The 18,639-nt window shown below is 38.1% G+C and overlaps 1 protein-coding gene across 1 annotated transcript in view; it reads left to right on the forward strand.

Moving 5' to 3' along the window:
• GRIN3A (glutamate ionotropic receptor NMDA type subunit 3A) overlaps nucleotides 1–18,639 on the forward strand; it is a 187,276-nt gene that overhangs the window by 56,741 nt on the left and 111,896 nt on the right. Inside the window, exon 3 of the mRNA XM_043927912.1 lies at nucleotides 17,446–18,493. Within this exon, the coding sequence (XP_043783847.1) occupies nucleotides 17,446–18,493 (1,048 nt within the window). The remainder of the gene's footprint in view (nucleotides 1–17,445; nucleotides 18,494–18,639) is intronic.

Below are 18,639 nucleotides of genomic sequence, written 5' to 3' on the forward strand. Positions count from 1 at the left end.
AACCCAATCCAGTATTCTGGCTTGAAGAATCCCATGGACAGAGGAGCCTGGTGGGCTACAGTCCACAGGGTCACAAAGAGTCAGACATTACTGAGTGACTAACACTTTCACTTTCACCCTAAAGAAGGTTGTTAATAAAATAATTTAAAATTAACTTATTAGGAATCTATTAATGATAAAACTAAATGTTCTATCATCATCTGAACTCTCCACTTTTCCTATAATATATTTGAATTGCCTCAATATTAAAGTCTATGCGTGTTTTATTTTATAACCACTATCCAGATTTAATCTACTGTTTTGGAACTAGCATGTAATTGAGACTCAAGATTTTATCTCAGATAAGAAACATCCTCCTTCATAACAAAAACACAAGCAAGTCTTTAGCTATAATTTCAAATAATCATTATTTTGGAAGGACAATCTTAAACAGTAGATAGAAAATCCACTTGTGAAAACTATATTGTTATTTAATGTCTTTCTGTCTCATATAAAATGGAGAGCACAAGAAAGGTAATTCTGTTGGGAGCCTAAAAATGTTTAGAAGCTACAGAGAGAAATATTTGTTAACTTCAGTTGTATACATATCAGGGGTTCATTTTATCAAGATAAAATTGATCTTTCTGGCTCCTCAAATTTTAGTTTATCCAATGGCACTTTGTACATGAAATTATGTGATGGTACTTAGCCCATTCCATCAGCATTATTTGTCTATGTGTCTGATTTCTGAACTAAAATATAAATTCTATTAAATGGAGACACTATTATTCAATCTAGTTTAATGCCTAGTGTATAGAAGCTACCTAATAGACATTTACTGAAACAAACATAGAAGAAGAAATGGAGATTTTATATTTACACCCTACATAATCTGTTGCTCTAGAAGAATAATGAGTGGTTAATAGATAAATAGAATTTTGTCTAAACTAAAAGCAGAGTTTTTAAACTTACCTAGATACCATCTGGTTTTTTTCTTTTCTTTTCTTTCTTTTCTTTTTTTTAATAGAATGTTTAGGTTAGTGAATAACCTCTGACCTTGCGGCTATTTCCACATGTTTATTCCACAGACTTTGAAAATTGTAAAAGAAGACTGTGAGGTTAGGGAGCCTGGTAGCAATTCACAGTGTATATGGGTCAGCAACAATATTTTCATCTCCATGGATGTGTTTGAGAATGAACTCAAAGAACTTCAGGAAATATCCTCAGAACCTCTTAAACTCCATAAGGAACAGAGTCAAAGAAAAAGTTTCAAAATGCTCAGGAAAGGGTCAAGGGAAGTGGGCAAAGCCCTGGAAGGAGTCTTTATAATGAATAACTGAAAAGCTGCCTTAAGCTGTAAAACATCTGTGGATTTTTCATCATCCTTATTTATTTTGTTGAATATAGTCTTTTGGAAAGTTCGTTATTCTCAGTCCATAAGTCACATCTGCATACAGTAATTTTCTTAATTGTTCCTAAATTTTGTGAGGCTGACCCCACTTCCTCACTGCATAATGAAAGTCACGAACATAATGAGCCATGAATAGCAAGTGCCAGAGTTATGCAAGCTTTCATTTCTCACACAGTCATTTTCAGTTTAGGCTGACAGAATTGTTAACATTTTAAAATGTTAATGAAATCACCAAAAACATGACTTTTTCAGCATAGGCCTTTAGACTAGGAAAAAATCATTTCTCATGGCAGACTATATAGACATAATTACAGGTAAAAGGGATTTGATCCTTCCCAGGTCCCCACATGCCAGAGCAAACATCCATCATCACTAAATGTAGACAAAAACCACTTGGGGACCAAGTTCATAGTGTTATCTTTAGCAATTTATTTGCAAGTTGTTTTTATTAAATGTAAATCACTTTGAAGCAATAGTATCTGATGTATTGTTTGGCAATAACTTCATCAACACATATGCAATACATGTGTGAAAGTGAAGTCACTCAGTCATGTCTGACTCTTTGCGACCCCATGGACTGTAGCCTACCAGGTTCCTCTGTCCATGGAATTATCCAGGCAAGAATAATGGAGTGGGTTGCCATTTCCTTCTCCAGGAGATCTTCCCAACCCAGGGATTGAACCCCAGTCTCCCGCATTGTAGGCAGACTCTTTACCATCTGAGCCACCAGGGAAGTCAGTGATTATTTGTTGAGCTAGGGTGAGGCAGACAAAATAAAGGGCTGCATCCTGCCGTTTTGGAGTATACAGCCTAGTGCATGAGGTTATAAAGTAAGTAAATGTATAAAACAAAGGGATCTGTGATTGTTAAAAATAGAAACATATTCAGATACACAGGGAGGAAGTAATGAACTCTTCTCAGAGAGTTAATGATGAGGAAGAAATACTGGAATTGGATCTTGATAAAAGAATAGAAGTATTCTGGTTTGCAGCAGACTCACAGGCACAGAAAATGGCATTGCAAATTCATGGAGATCTGAAGAAATTTAGTACAGTTGGCACATCCATTGCCTATGAAAAGAATCTGACATGATTCTGGAAAAGTTGTTAAATTGATAGCATGCCACACGGGACTTTTATGCTAAGGAGTCTGCATTTTATATGCATACTGGATGTCACTTGAAAGCGAGAACATTAGCCATGACATATTTATAAAATCATCATTTTGTAACAAATTAACCAAACAAAGTATCATAGCATAAAAGCCTTACAAGTAATTCTTAAAAAACCATAAAGATATAAAAATTGTTGTTTTTATTTCTCAAAATTGGTTTTAGCTTTGCCCACATTTACTTCCTTATCTCATTCTAAACACCAGTCTCATGGAAATGAAGAGGAATTGAAGGACTTGCCTGCTGTTCCTAGAATTAGGATTTGCTCATGCTTATCTGAAGGCCCTGGGTGGTAATGAATCTATCTTCCCGGAGAAAGATCCCCTTGAGTCACTCATAACCTGGTCAAAGGGAGTTTGCCTTCCTTTAATAATTCCAAGAGCCTAGACATGGATTGATACCTTGTTCCCCTTGGCATAAGAAGTCCCTGACTCTTTAGTTAATTAATCATCCTGATAGCTATTCTAACTTCTCAGCAGGCTATGGAATCTTATCTTTCTTCTTTGAATAGTTTCTGCAGTTCAGTTCTGTATCAAGTGATTAATTCATTTGTTCATCCACAAGCATATATTGAAGCTTACTAATATTAGGCTAGGACCTTGGCTAATGCTGGAGACACAAAGAATAGAAAATAGTGGCCCTGCTTCCGGGAAGCTTACAACCCCCTTCTATCGTTCTTTTACCAAGAGACAATGTGCTCCTCCGCTTATCCATGTTTTTTATCCATTTTCTTTGACTTAGCTGTTTGGTGGTTGTTATTGTTGTCTAGTCACTAAGTCATGTCCAACTCTTTTGCAACTCTGTGGACTATAGCCTGCCAGGCTCCTCTGTCCATGGGATTTCCCAGGCAAGAATACTGGAGTGGTTTGCCATTTCCCTCTCCAGGGAATCTTCCTGACCCAAAGATTGAACCCACATCTCCTGATTGGCATCACTGACTGAATGGATATGAGTTTGAGCACACTCCAGGAGATAGTGAAGGACAGGGAAGGCTGGCATGCTGCAGTCTATGCGGTTGCAAAGAGTTGGACATGACTTCATGACTGAACAATTCTTTACCACAAAGCCACCAGGAAATTCTTTACCACAGAGCCACCAGGAAAGCCAGCTATTTGGTTATCATTCCTCACTGAGACCACACTCATTCTACTAGTGATTATCTTCCGATATTAGCTGGCATTGTTATGCACCTCCTCAGTTGTCCTTGAAAAATGGTTCTGTGTGCTAAAGAGACTCTTTCCCTCCCAGGCTATGCTCATCTTTATTCTTATATGTTCAAGTAGTACCAAGATTCGTTGGCCTTTCACTAATTGTAAATGTTGATTTATTTAGTGATTCTGCATGTATTAATCAGATTGTATTATGTGTTAAGTATTACAAGGCACTAGGAAGCTTCAGAAAAGAAGACTAAAACAAAATACCCATTCAAAAGTCCCAAAGTATAAACTGATGATGGTCTCCATCTCATTACTGGATAGTAGAAGGGTTCCAGAAAAACTTGAGCTGGCATGATATAATTCTAATTTAGGGTATTCCTCTTCACCTTTATAATAGTTTACTGGCATTATGACCCTGGCAAAGCTATTTAATCTCTGGAAATCCTGACTTCCTTAATTATAAGGAATTCTTACATTGAAAAGTTAAGTGGTATGCCTAAGGTCATTCAGTTAGTACTTTATAGGGGAAGATTTAAACTGTCTAAATCTAAGTTCCAGCCTTTTTCATAATTAATATTAACTTTCCTTAATTGTGATCCCATTACCTTATAATTCATATTCTTTCAGACAAAAGCTATATAAATCAGGATGTGTGGTTACTCATGTATAAATGTTCCTTTACTGAGGACCTCTATAGACTCAAACTAGTTAGCCTGTGTGTTTGAACATGTCCTCAAAAGAAATGCAGTTGCATTGAACCGGGAAGCCAGGGGCTGGATGATGTTAACACTGATTCCTTGGGTCCCCAGGGAGAACCCATTGCTGTGGGTGACCTGCTGTGTCCAGCTGGTACTCCCAACTTGACTTCCTCTGCAAGACTCACAGGGAGTCAGTACTTCCTGAAAACATGTGCTTTGGTGAATCCTGAGGACCAACAGTTAAGGTCTGTTTCCAGTAGGAACTCCTGTCACTGAACTAATTTGGCTAAATCCATTGAATTTGCCCCTCCCTCTGTGTCACTTAAGTCATGGCAAGAGCTGAGTCTAAAATTTTCTCTAAGTCATGAGGGCCTCAAATATAAGGAACAGTGAAAGATATATATTCCCTCAAGGCCCTGTTTTGAAGAATACAGCTTAAATTTGCTTAATCTAGCTTCCTGCAGGTTTTAAACTGGAAATTTCCCAAATTAGGAGAGCTTCCAGTGGAAATTGTGATCATATTCTTTGTTGAGTTTTTACTTTGTATGCATCTACTATAAAATTTGGGAATATGTCAAAAAAAAAAAAAAAAGAGGGCAGTGTTGCAGGGCTTCCCAGGTATCTCAGTGGTAAAGAATCTGCCTGCCATTGCAGAAAATGCAGGAGAAACAGGTTCAATCCCTGGGTCAGAAAGATCTTCTGGAGTAAGAAATGGCAACCCACTCCAGTATTCTTGCCTGGAAAATTCCATGGACAGAGGAGCCTGGCGGGCTGCAGTCAACGGGGTCACAAAGAGTTGGACCCAAAAGCAACTGAGCACACTCGCATTGAAGGTGTACTCTGAATTCCAGATCTTTACCAGGACAACTTCCAACTCTAGTCCCTGTGACCTTCAGATGGGTTCTCAACTGATAAATACTATGTAGTGTCACGGGGCTATGCTAAGGGAAGAGATATTAGCACAGGGACTAGTGCTGGAACCAGATCTAGAAAACTGGAAGGAATTAAGATGGGATATTACACAAAGCAATGAGGAGTCATCTAAGGGTTGGGCATAGGCCATAATTATGGAGAAGAGTCAAGGTTTATATCAAAAAATGAAGGGAAAGGAAAACAACCTAAGAGTATGGAACAGATCTAACTACCACATAGGAGAAAAACACAGAAAGAGAAAAGTACCAGCTTGCCAGTTGTGCCACATGAAAGCAGGAAAACAGAGCACTATGTCTATGCGTCTAATTCTTTTGACATAGTGATACCATCACATCACACACGCATAGCCCAAGAGGTATATTAAAACATGACTCAAGCATAGATTAGCATTTTTCTCCTCTTGGGAAAAAAAGTCAAGAAGGATAAAGGCTCTACTTCTCCTCTAAGGTTTTGCTTATTGGAAAAACAGACCCCAGTGGTTTATGTGTACTTATGTGTATATAGATTTAGTATGTTATTAAATTGCTGTTTTCATTAGCTGATGGAAATCTATTTTAAAAGATGAGTTTTGTAAGCTATTTTAAATAAGAAGTAATCAATGATTATAGTATGTAGGGCCCTCTGCTTTAAAGATTGAAATTTAGTAATTTCCAATTTTTATTAAATTCCTTATCATCAGAGAGGTTTCTCATAGAATTTATTTCTATTTTTGATCCTCTCCATTGTTCAGGGGGAAATGTGTTGGAATTTCAATGTTCTGAATAATCTATAAACTACAAATATAAATACTTCCTGGCTGATTGAGCCCCATTCTTCTGGCAAGTGAAGAAGTGCTCTTGAAGAGACACATGTCTGACTTGAGCAGAAGACATGTGTTTAATTGCATTTGCCCCACAAGCATCTCCGAGCACTTACTCTGGCCAGGCAATGTGTTGTGCCCAAGATCCAAGGTGACTCAGTGTCATAGACTGTTAGATGAACACGGAAGTCTCTTTCAGCTGGACAGCCTGCAATGTTACGACGCAGAGCAGTGGGAAAGGGAGGATGTCTCCATTTCCCTCAGCAACTGTATGGAAGAGACTGCTCTCAGAATGTGGAGAATGTCAAAATCCATGCCTTCAAGGATCTTACAGTCTAAAACCTCAATGACTGAATTAATCAGCTGCTAAATATTTACACATTAGGGTATTAAGGAGGATTCCAGAGGACAGTTAAGGAGTCATTTTACAAGTAGCTCAGAAAAATCATCTACATTTAATGTTTAATGCCCCACATATAGAGAACAAAAGCAAAGCGATATGCTCTGACAGAATTGGACAAAGGGTAAGCTCCGTGGCTAAGATGGCAAATTCATGTTATTGTAACATAGAGGCAGAGACAGATAGCACAGGGGTCTCATTAAGTGAGAGAGGCCACAAAGTAAAAGCTGAACTTAGTAGCTGGCCTTACAAATTGACAAAGATTCTCAAGGGCAATTAAAAATAAGGAAGAGATGGTGAAAGTGATGTTGAAAAATAAAGGGAAGTAAATAGATAGGTTTCAGAGGTGGGAGGGAGCCTAGCATGGCAACAATAACAACAAAAACAGTTAAATTAACTAGGGGTGGTCAAGAGCTGATTTAAGACATGATTTCTTTCCTAACAGGATGGAATATTGATATTTCCTTCATACAAAGCCCACCAAAAGGAAGAGAGAGGTGAAGAAGATAAAGAGGAGGGAAGACAAAGTTCAGAAAAATTAAGTAGAGAAAGAACATTAAAGGAAAAGGAGAGAACCATAGATAAACCCACATACTGGAAACTATAAGAATACTGGGGGAAAGGGAAATAATCTAGAACCTGCAGAAGAGAGTCACAATGAGAGTAATTTAGGGAATAAAAGGCATTATGAAAAAGTCTAAGAATTAAGAAAAACTACACACGTGGATTAAAGTACAAATATAGACTATGCATGGCTAATAATTCATACAACATGAGGTCTACAGAGGTTGTAAAAAAAATCAGTTTTTTAAAAGACATAAGACTATCCAAAGAGCATATACTTCAGGGGCTCTTCAGTGATAAAGAGCAGGGAGAAAACTATATTAATTGTGAACCTGTGACAAGTGCAAAATGTAGAATTTAGGGTGATTTTTTGATTGGAAGATTCATTGCATGAGTGTAGATAAGAATAACATGAAGAAAAGATGGGATTTCTGAACATCAATGGATCTCTTCCCAACTCTTCTCCACTCCTTCCAGAAAAAGAAGAAAGGGAAATTTTAAAAATACTCCTTTGACTTGTTCTAAAAGAGCTTTATTGAGTTTTTTTCTGCTATGCTCAATAGATCTGGAACTAAATTTAAAATAATCAAGAAATATATATTTAGAGTCAGTACATAAGAGCAAGTAAACCTGATAAAAATTAGGTGATGCTGATGCAAAGGGAGCTAGGGAGAATATCACTAGCATTAATGTAGCCAAATACTTCTAATCAGGCAAAGCAAAATATCAAAATTATGTTCTTACAGGCTAAAAAAAATGATAGAGTTTTATGGAGGAAAAACAAATCTCTCATTCCTCTGGGAGAAAATATTAAACATGATGAGATGATCATGAGAAAGGAAATTTAGCTCATTTTTCAAGATATAAGAAAATAAGAGGATACAGAGATTTTAATGATACAAAGAAAGTTCCCAAAGGGAAAAATAAATTTTAAGGCTTTACAGAGCAAAACAGATATTCCTAGATACAGACATGATTAATGGAAGGCAACTCTAATGGGAGGATAAAGATAAGAGGACAATTTTAAAGGAAATGAAAAACAAATGAGACACAGACATGCAAAGAGACAAGTTGATGTGTGAAAAAAAAGAACAAATAGAAATAAACATATGACTTATATTCAACTGGGTTTGGAAGGAGACACATAAGGATGATGATACATTTAGGCAACACGAAGTTATTTTCATACGTCTTCAAAATGAAGGCTGCAAACAGCAGGGCAGTTGATAGAACTAGTTCAAGACAAGAAAAGTTACAAATTTACAATGAATATAAAAAATAAGATTAAGGAAATTTTCAGTTCAGTTCAGTTGCTCAGTCATGTCCAACTCTTTGTGACCCCATGGACTGCAGCACATGAGGCTTCCCTGTCCATCACAACTCCTGGAGTTTACTCAAACACATGTCCATTGAGTCAGTGATGCCATCCAACCATCTCATCCTCTGTCGTCCCCTTCTCCTCCCGCCTTCAATCTTTCCCAGCATCAGGGTCTTTTCAAATGAGTCAGTTCTTCACATCAGGTGGCCAAGGAAATGCTGAATAAGATAGAAGAAAAATCAGGGGGCAACAGGTCCTAAAATCTTTAAGAACATGGCAACATTATTTGTAGTGGGAGATTTTTATTTATCTTTAGTAAGTTTTAGAGCAAGTTTTTAAAAAGTAAAAATAATACATGAATAGTTAATCCAATAAATTGATAAATACTGCAGTTAATATTCTATTATTAAAGAATATATGAACATAAATATTTCCTCATCCAAAAAAGTAGAAAAGAGAGAGGTGGGAGGAGATCTAGAAAGAAGGAATTAACAAAACAAAAACCCAAACTAATTGAGGAAAAATCTTAAGATTAGTATAATGATGTTCTATGCAGTTCTGTAGCAACAAATTCCTAGCAAAATATCATTTGCCAAAATGAACCCAGAGAAATGGAAAGTTTAATAGAAGAGATTGAAAAAATGATTGAAAAACTGCAGTTTTTTAGAAAGCGCCAGGTCCAGATAGTTTCACAACTTACTCTTGCAAACTCAAGTGGGAAAACAAAACACTAAACATTTTAGTTGAAATTGATCTAATACATTTCTTTTGAAAGTTATTTGCTTTCTGCATTTTTAAAGAGTACCTCTGGTCTCATTTTGAAAGTAATACAATAAAACTTCTCTCAAATGAATTATAAGGGGGAGAGTATAATGAGTTCTATAATTTACTTTTTAAATGCCCTAAATGAGTTAAAGCAATCAAGGGAGAACTTCCACAAACTCTCTTGTCCTCATCCACCCACCTATTTGCCTCAGGCTTCTGTATTTTCTCTGCCTTCTCCCATGTCCATGCACCTTTCTTTTTTTTTTTTTCCTTTTTTTTTTTTTTTTTTTTTTTTTTTTTGTCATACATTGATATGAATCAGCCATAGATTTACACGTATTCCCCATCCCGATCCCCCCTCCCACCTCCCTCTCCACCCGATTCCTCTGGGTCTTATCACAGCAAAGAGCATCACCCCCTCTTGCACCTTAGAGTACATCCTTTTTGCCCCTCAAGGGAACTGTCCCAGGAATTCTCTCTCTTCTATCCTACATCAACAATCTTTCTATTTTTTTAATTAGCTTTATTTATTTGTTCATTTTTGGCTGTGCTGGGTCTTCGTTGCTGTGCAAACTCAGTAGTTGTGGCTCCTGGGCTCCAGAGCACATGTTCAGCTATTGGGGCACAGGGGTTTAGTTGCTCTGTGGCATGTGGGGTCTTCCTAGATCAGGAATCAAACTCTTTACCAATATTTATCAAAGATTCTTTACCACTGAGCCACCAGTGGTAAAAATTGGGAAGCCCCAATTTTTCTATTTTTACTAGATCATTGTTATCAGCTTAAAATCCTGCACATATATATATATATATATATATATATATATATATATACACACACACACATATATATAATATTTATGCATGTATGCTTGCTAGGTCGCTTCAGTCATGTCCGACTCTGCGACCCTCCAGACTGTAGCCCACCAAGCTCCTCTGTCCCTGGGATTCTCCAGGCAAGAATACTGGAGTTCGTTGCCATGCCCTCCTCCAGGGGATCTTCCCGACCCAGGGATCAAACCTGCTTCTCCTGTGGCTCCTGCATTGCAGGCAGATTCTTTACCGCTGAACCATGGGGGAAGCTCATAATATTTAGATATTTGCTTAATTTTTCCTCTCCACCACTATTCTATTTTTCTCCTCTTTATAGCGTAACTCTCTAAAGATTTATCTCCAGTTTCTCCTTTTCCATTTTCCCTTGAAGCAGTAGGCTCCAACACTCCACTGAAATTACTCTCATGAAGTCACTGGTGACCTACATGTTTCTAAAGCCAATGGTCAGTTCTCAGTCCTCACTGCATTTGAGCTGTTAGAAGCATTTGACACAGATGATCAGTGTCCCCTGATTAAAATATCTCTTTTACTTGACTTCTAGAACACCACACAGCCTGCCTTACGTCTCTGGTTACTTCTTGGTTTCCTTTGCTAGTTCTTTCTAACCTGCACCACCTCCAAAAGCCCTGGACTTATTCCTTGGGCTTCTCATCTACAATTACCGTTGTGATCTCAAATACTGTTTATAGAGTTTTGGCTCCCACATTGTATATCCAGTTCAGACCTCCTTCCTAAACTCCAGAATTCTCCACCTACTTACTTAGCAACTCCGTTTGGATGTCTATAAACTATCTCAAACTTAACATTAGCGCACGAATTCCTGGTGGTTCTCACCCACCTCACAACCTGATTCTTCTACAGTTTTCTTTATTACAATTAATGGCAACTCAACATTCCAATTTCTCAGGGCAAAAACCTTGGTGTCATCCTTACGCTTCCTTTTCCTAGCAACTATGTCTGAGCCTTCAGCAAATCCTGTCAGTTGTAGCTTCACAATTTATCAAGATCCAACTAATTTTTCTCACCTCTATTGCTACTACCTCAGCTTAAACCATCATCAACTTTTGTCTGATATTTGAAACAGCTCCCTAACTGCTCTTTCTGCTTCTGCCTTGGTCTCTCGGTAGCCCATTCTCAACACGACACTGCAACAAGCCTGTTAAAATGTAGGTCATATCACTTCTCTGCTCAAAACCCACCAGTGGCTTTCCATCTCACATAGAGAAGAAACAAAGGTCCTTGCAGTGACCTTCAAGATCCTATTTCCCCACCCCCCACTCCCCATAAGTTTCCTCTGAGCTCATCTTTAACTCCTCTGTTCCTCGGTCCCTTAGCTCTTCCTCAAACATACCAGACGCAGTCCCTCTCAAGGACATTGGACTCCTTGCTCCCTATATAGGAATGGTCTTTACCCGGAGAGCCTCTTGGTCAGCTTATTCCCTTTACACAAATATCACCTTCTCCTGGACTCCCTCACCTGCAATTCCACACTACCACCAGCCCTGACACATCTTACATCCTTACTCTGCTCTTTTTGCTTCTGCACATAGCACTAATATCCCACTCATATTCCCCATTTATAATATTTATCCTGTCCCCTCAATAGAATAGAAGCTACACAGATCATTATTCCTTTGTTCACTACTATATCTCTTAGAACCTAGAGCAGTGCCTGGCAAAATGAGTGAATAAATGATTGATTTGCTGATGTGCTATTTTGTTAGCATCTTTGTTCATTTGTTTTAATAAGAAAATCTTTTAACTAGTAGGTCAAGTTTTGTATGCAAATGTGGCTTCTAAAAGCTCTTAAATACATTAAACACTGATCTTGCTTATATTTGTGAACTGTCTCAAAAACATTTTTTACACACTTTGAAGAGTTCAGATTTTATCTCAATGCCTACTCAAATAAACACATGTTCTTAATTAGTGACATAGTTGGAAACTTTTACCGAAGTAACAAGTTACCTCCATGCAGATTAACCAATGAGCTTTATTCTTTCAAGCAGAATGATACCTTGAGAGATCTGCTGATGAAAAATATATATATATGTATACCTGAAATGCTTTGTTAAATACTCACTACGCACCAGATTCTCACTCATGGAGTGAGATCAAGACTCTTATCATACCATGGCAAAGATATTGTATTAATCTTCTAAGTGGTCTCCTGATCACTATCTCTTCCTTCCTGTGTACACATTGTGCCCACTTCCCGAGGAGTATTATCAGTGCAGACTTACGGTTATATCATTGCTCTACTTCGATACCTTCATGGCTCCCCTTTTCCTGTTAAATAAAATCCAGTCTCATAAAATGGACATGCAAAATGTCTACAGTCCAGTTGCAACCTGAATATGTTTCTATTCTGCTCTCCAATAAGATTGTTGTAGTTACCATTCTTGTTAAATTTCCCACCTCCTTACCTTCCCTCATAATACTTGAACTGGAAGATCTATTGAGAATTAGACTGGAGGGGTAGTATGATCAGCACAGAATGTAGCAGAATTATTGGTACCTGTGATCCAGGTTCTAAATTATTATTAGAGGAATTTGATATTACATTTCTAGGAGTATTATTGGTACCTCTGATCCAGGTTCTAAATTACTATTAGAGGAATTTGATATTACATCTCTCTTTTTCCCCCACAGTGCTCTATGGGCTTACATTTACCTGATACACAACCAAATACTCCAGGTCTTATTTATATGACCTTCCAACAAGCCAAGTTTTATATATCCTTAGTATAGTTTGTGAATTAAATGCAACCTTGTACATTTGACCCTCTTAAAATCACTACTTTTCTTTTGGAAACTATAATACCTCCTGATTATGCCATTTTCTCCACTTCTGTTATAACTTAGCCCTTGTCACCTTAAGCCCCTTGTGAAATAAGCAGAGAGAGAGGAAGAGAGGAAGTCAGGGGAGGAAAGAAGAAGCATTATTCCTCACATCTGAAACTGTTCTCAGCCCGCTTCTCCTTCCAAACTGTTTCCCACTTAGCTAGCAAGAAAACAAGATCTTTCTAAAATCAAATCTGATGGTCCTATCCCTCCCCAGAAAAATTCTCTCAATGGCTGTTACATTCATCATAATCTAAGTCCTTTTGTACTTCATTTCCCACCCTCATCTCCAGCCTTATTTCTCACCACTCATCATCAGGCAGCTTGCTCTCTCTGTCTCTGGCTTTTGCACACACATCTCCCTGGGCTGACAGCATCGGTCCCTAGCTTCTCTTCCTGCTTAACTATAATTCCTTCTTCAAGATTCAGCTCTCTAAGATTTCTTTCATGTTATCTCATATTTGCCTTTGAAATCTCTCATTATTACTTCAGTTAAATTGATAATTAAGTATTGTTTCACAATGACCACATCCTATTTAGTTAAATATTCAAATCTTTTAACATTTTTGACAACTTTCCCACATCAAATTCTAAATACAATCTCCTTACACATGAAAAAATACATACAATGTCAAAATCATATGATTGTTCCAATGATTGCTCCTATTTTTCTTTTAAAATATCATTTAACATGCATTTACATTTGATATTTCACGCAAAGGAGTGCCTGGAGCAGAAGAAGGGCAAATCATTGTTAATGTGCTCTGCAGCTTAGTGATGATGAGCTAAAAAGCATATCCTTTCTATACTTACATCTTTGCTTGTCTCTCTGCATATGTTGCTATTTGGTTATGTGGCTTTTCAAGATAAAGTATTTGTTTAAGTTTGGTTTCCTATATGCTATGAAATTGCACTAAACTCCAAAGTAGTGATTATTGGTGAGAATTATATAGCAAATGGCAGAACTGCCCTGAATCAATATTGTTGATTAGACAAAGTTTGTCTTCAGTGTATTTAGTATGCATATGAGATTCCTAGGGCTTCCCTGGTGACTTGGTGGTAGATGAATCTGTCTGCAATGTGGAAGACTCAGGTTCAATCCCTGGGTTGGGCAGATCCGCTAGAGAAGAAAGTGGCAACCCACACCAGTCTTCTTGCCTGGAGAATCCCATGAACAGAGGAGCCTGGTGGGCTACAGTCCGTGGGGGTCACAAAGAGTTAGATATGACTGAGCAACTTAACACTTCACTTCACATGAGATTCCTAGCTTCATGGACTTCTGCCTCAGGAAGTAAAATTTCTTAAAATCCCCCACCCCCACAAAAAAAGACTCAGCTCTCATACCTCCTCCTCCGAGAAGTCTTTCTTGTCACCCCTACAGTGGAATTTTCAGGTGCCCTTGCTTTCTGTTCCAGTCAGTTCAGTCGCTCAATCATGTCCAACTCTTCGCGACCCCATGGACTGCAGCACACCAGGCCTCCCTGTCCATCACCAACTCCCAGAGCTTACTCAAACTCATGTCCATAGAGTCAGTGATGTCACCTAACGACCTCATCCACTGTCTTCCCCTTCTCCTCCTGCCTTCAATCTTTCCCAGCATCAGGGTCTTTTCCAGTAAGTCAGTTCTTCCCATCAGGTGGCCAAAGTATTTGAGTTTCAGCTTCAGTCTGAAACTTCAGTCTTCAACTTCAGTCTGAAGCTTCAGTTCCGGCTTCAGTCCTTCCAATGAATATTCAGGACTGATTTTCCTTTAGGATTGACTGGTTTGATCTCCTTGCAGTCCAAGGGACTCTCAAGAGTCTTCTCCAAATGCCCCCCAATTCTGCCTCCATCAGGGTGCTCATTACACTGGTTTAGAATTGCCTGCTTGTTTTTCTCTCTCCCCATCATGAGACTTGGAGCTCCTTAAGAACAATGAGAGTGTCTTTCATCTTTGCAACTCATACTAAGAACAGTACCTGGTGTATATTTGTATCAGTTTACCTTGCCAATAAAGTTATTCCTGATTTTCCTTTTTCTTGTTCATCCAAGAAGAGTCCAGGGAAAGATAAAAAGGAACATGGTAGAAATCAGTTTATGCAAAAGCAAGATTTCAACATTGTAATCTTTTAACTAATATGAGTATTCAAATTTTGTTGCACATTGTCATTCCATTATAAAGAATACATGGTGAAGGTGATAACAACTAAAGCTATTAATGAGATTTTACTTTTTCTGTAAAACTGAAAATAAAATAGAAATAATCCATCATAAATGGGGATTCCCTGAGACCCAATTTCTTGGTGCCAATTCCATACTGAAACAAACACTGGAATTTTCCGGTCTGGGGAATGGAAGACATTTAGATCCTGATTGACATGTCTGTCTCAGTGACAGATGAATGCCTTAGAGACAATTAAGCCCTGTTCTTTAGTCATGGCCATGCCGAATCTTATTTAACATTGACAAAGAGGAATACATTTTACTGGAATGATGGAGTTAATCTCTGAAAGATTCCTGAAACCCTCTTTTCTGAGATAATTTAAGTATATATTTACTCAGTGATAGCTCTTTGTAGGTCCATCCAATTAAAAGTCTATAATCATTAAGCCCCATATATTCTTAAAATAATGAAGAGTTTCTTTTTCTACAACTTTGCTTTCCTGATCACTAAATTGACCAAGTAAAATTAACCTATTTACTAATAACTATTTTATTCCCTAGGCTATCTCCGTGTGTGTGTGTGTATGTGTGTGTTAACAAATCTAATAGTAGATTGCTCATCAGAAACACAATTATAGTCATTCTTCTGTTCTACTACCTAGGTAATTATCGATTGATTAATCTGTATATTTTAATGATTTGGTTCTCTACTTCCCTAAAGAGGCAGAAAACTGTTTTAAAATGTAAGATAATGGAGACTTTTACTTGTTGCAAAATAGAATTCATTTTAAGTGGTAGAGTCCCACAAGGGAGTGCTAATGTGAATAATTACTATTATACACCATCTACCAAAATGAGCAGTTATATTGCTTTTAGTGATGGAAGGATCTTCAAAATGTGATTTACATTTATATCTTTAATGAAAATTAGTACATTCTTCACACTTTCTGATTCCTCTATGTTTCTTCTGTGGCAGTGTAACTTCCTACTACTGGTATTTGTATTTGTAAATTACAGAGTAATTTGTGGTAAACAATGGATTAATGTATTTTGCTAAGGACCTAGACTTGTATCATCCAACTCTTCACAAAAATCTGCTATGTTACAGTCCACATTTCAATTTAATTTCTTTTAATTTGAAATGTGTCTTGAGTATCCTCTATGAGTTTATCATAATGCAATACTTTGTGTCTCCAACTGCAAAACTTCTATTAAAAGATTAGGGAAATGACTGGGGATGGCCTTGATTGAAAAAATTTAAAAGACATTAAATAATAGTTACCATATCTGGAACAATTGTTCTATGTCAAAAGGTATAGTATATACCACACGTGAATTATTTCTAACGCTTACAGTGGAAGTAATTTACAAATAAAAATGTAATTATCCCCCCTATTTTGCTGATGACAAAACTGAAGTTTAGAGTTCAGTAAATCGGTGTCCAAGGACAATGCTAGAAGGTGGGTGGACCAATATTCTAACACAGGTGTTTCTGATGTCAGACTGTGGGCTTTCCTTCTGACACAAGGCCATAATTAAGGGTACAAAGATGCCACAAGCTTGTATGTGACCTTTTTTGTCTCTTCTTCCAAAACTCAAGAAAGACAGAGACTTTGACCAAGCATTTTTTTGCCTTTTCCATAGCAGAACATGTACTGACAATGCTTGGTTCACAGGGTTAGGAATCAGTATATCATTCAGCTGGTAATTTTCCTTTCTTTGACTTCTGGCAGAAGCTTTCTCTGGAGCCAGAGCCAATTGTTTTTCTCTAATGACTTAGAGGGAGGTTAGCCTGAGGCTGTCCTGGGAACTGCAAGTCTATTTATCATCTTTTTCTTTGTTCCATGGATCGTATCCAACATGCAGCTTTGACTGGCCTCATGGGGACAGACATGTTGATTATTTCCACTCTGAAAGGAGAAACACTGATAACAAGATTTGGCTATTTTCTAGAATTATGAATATAATGTTAAGCAATTATTAAAGTATATGCATACTTATTAAAACTTATTCCTTGCACCAAAGATATTTATTGAGCTGATTTATTTGCAGTTGAATGTGGTGGACAGTAGAAATGAGATATGTTAAAGGTGCTGAGAACTTCTATAGCTTGGAAAGTTGTGAGAATATATAATTAACCATTTATAACAAATTAATTAACACACCCCTTATCTGGGAATAAAGATTTGGAGTAAGGCCAGGAGTCAAACACCCAGTCCAGGTGTTAGAACATGAGGATGAGATTTCATTTGCTCAATGAAATAGGACTCTTCTCCTGGGAAGATTCTAGTTTATTAATTCCTAAAGTAATTTAGGCAATGCCTTTTTTTAAAGTAGTTTTTTTATTAAGACAGAGAAGCAAAGATGGGCACTGCTTCCTGACTTTGCCCTCACCCCTCTTCCTTACTTTCTGCCTTTACTCCTCTTTGCCAGGTTTCTAGCCAACACCACTTTCAGAGGCCTCAGTGGTTCCATCAAAGTGAAAGGTTCCACTATCATCAGCTCAGAAAACAACTTTTTCATCTGGAATCTGCAAAATGACCCCATGGGAAAGCCAATGTGGACACGCTTGGGCAGCTGGCAGAGGGGGAAGATTGTCATGGACTATGGAATATGGCCAGAGCAAGCCCAGAGGCACAAAACCCACTTTCAGCACCCAAGTAAGCTACACTTGCGAGTGGTTACGCTGATAGAGCATCCATTTGTCTTCACAAGGGAGGTCGATGATGAAGGCTTGTGCCCTGCTGGCCAGCTCTGTCTAGACCCCATGACTAATGATTCTTCCGTACTGGACAGCCTCTTTAGCAGCCTCCACAGCAGTAATGATACAGTGCCCATAACATTGAAGAAGTGCTGCTATGGATATTGCATTGATCTACTGGAAAAACTGGCAGAAGACATGAACTTTGACTTTGATCTCTATATTGTTGGGGATGGCAAATATGGAGCCTGGAAAAATGGGCACTGGACTGGGTTGGTGGGTGATCTCCTGAGTGGGTCAGCCCACTTGGCGGTCACTTCCTTCAGCATCAATACTGCACGAAGCCAGGTGATAGATTTCACCAGCCCTTTCTTCTCCACCAGCTTGGGCATCTTAGTGAGGACGCGAGACACAGCAGCTCCCATCGGAGCCTTCATGTGGCCACTCCACTGGACAATGTGGCTGGGGATTTTTGTGGCTCTGCACATCACTGCCATTTTCCTCACTCTCTATGAGTGGAAGAGCCCCTTTGGCATGACTCCCAAGGGGCGGAATAGAAGTAAAGTTTTCTCCTTCTCTTCAGCCTTGAATGTCTGTTATGCTCTCTTGTTCGGTAGAACAGCAGCTATCAAACCCCCAAAATGCTGGACTGGAAGGTTTCTGATGAACCTTTGGGCCATTTTCTGTATGTTTTGCCTTTCAACATACACGGCAAATTTGGCTGCTGTCATGGTAGGTGAGAAGATCTATGAAGAGCTTTCTGGAATACATGACCCTAAGGTAATACTTCTTTTTACTCTAGATTTCCTTATTGTCCATTTTAACTCTGTATATTGTGTCTTATGCTGTAGTAGTTTATATGCTTTCATCTAACACAGAATATTCTCTGAACCATCTGTAGAGACTAATCCAAAAAGTCTGTTGCC

The sequence above is a fragment of the Cervus elaphus genome, chromosome 16, assembly GCF_910594005.1.
Source record: "Cervus elaphus chromosome 16, mCerEla1.1, whole genome shotgun sequence".
Classification (NCBI taxonomy): domain Eukaryota; kingdom Metazoa; phylum Chordata; class Mammalia; order Artiodactyla; family Cervidae; genus Cervus; species Cervus elaphus.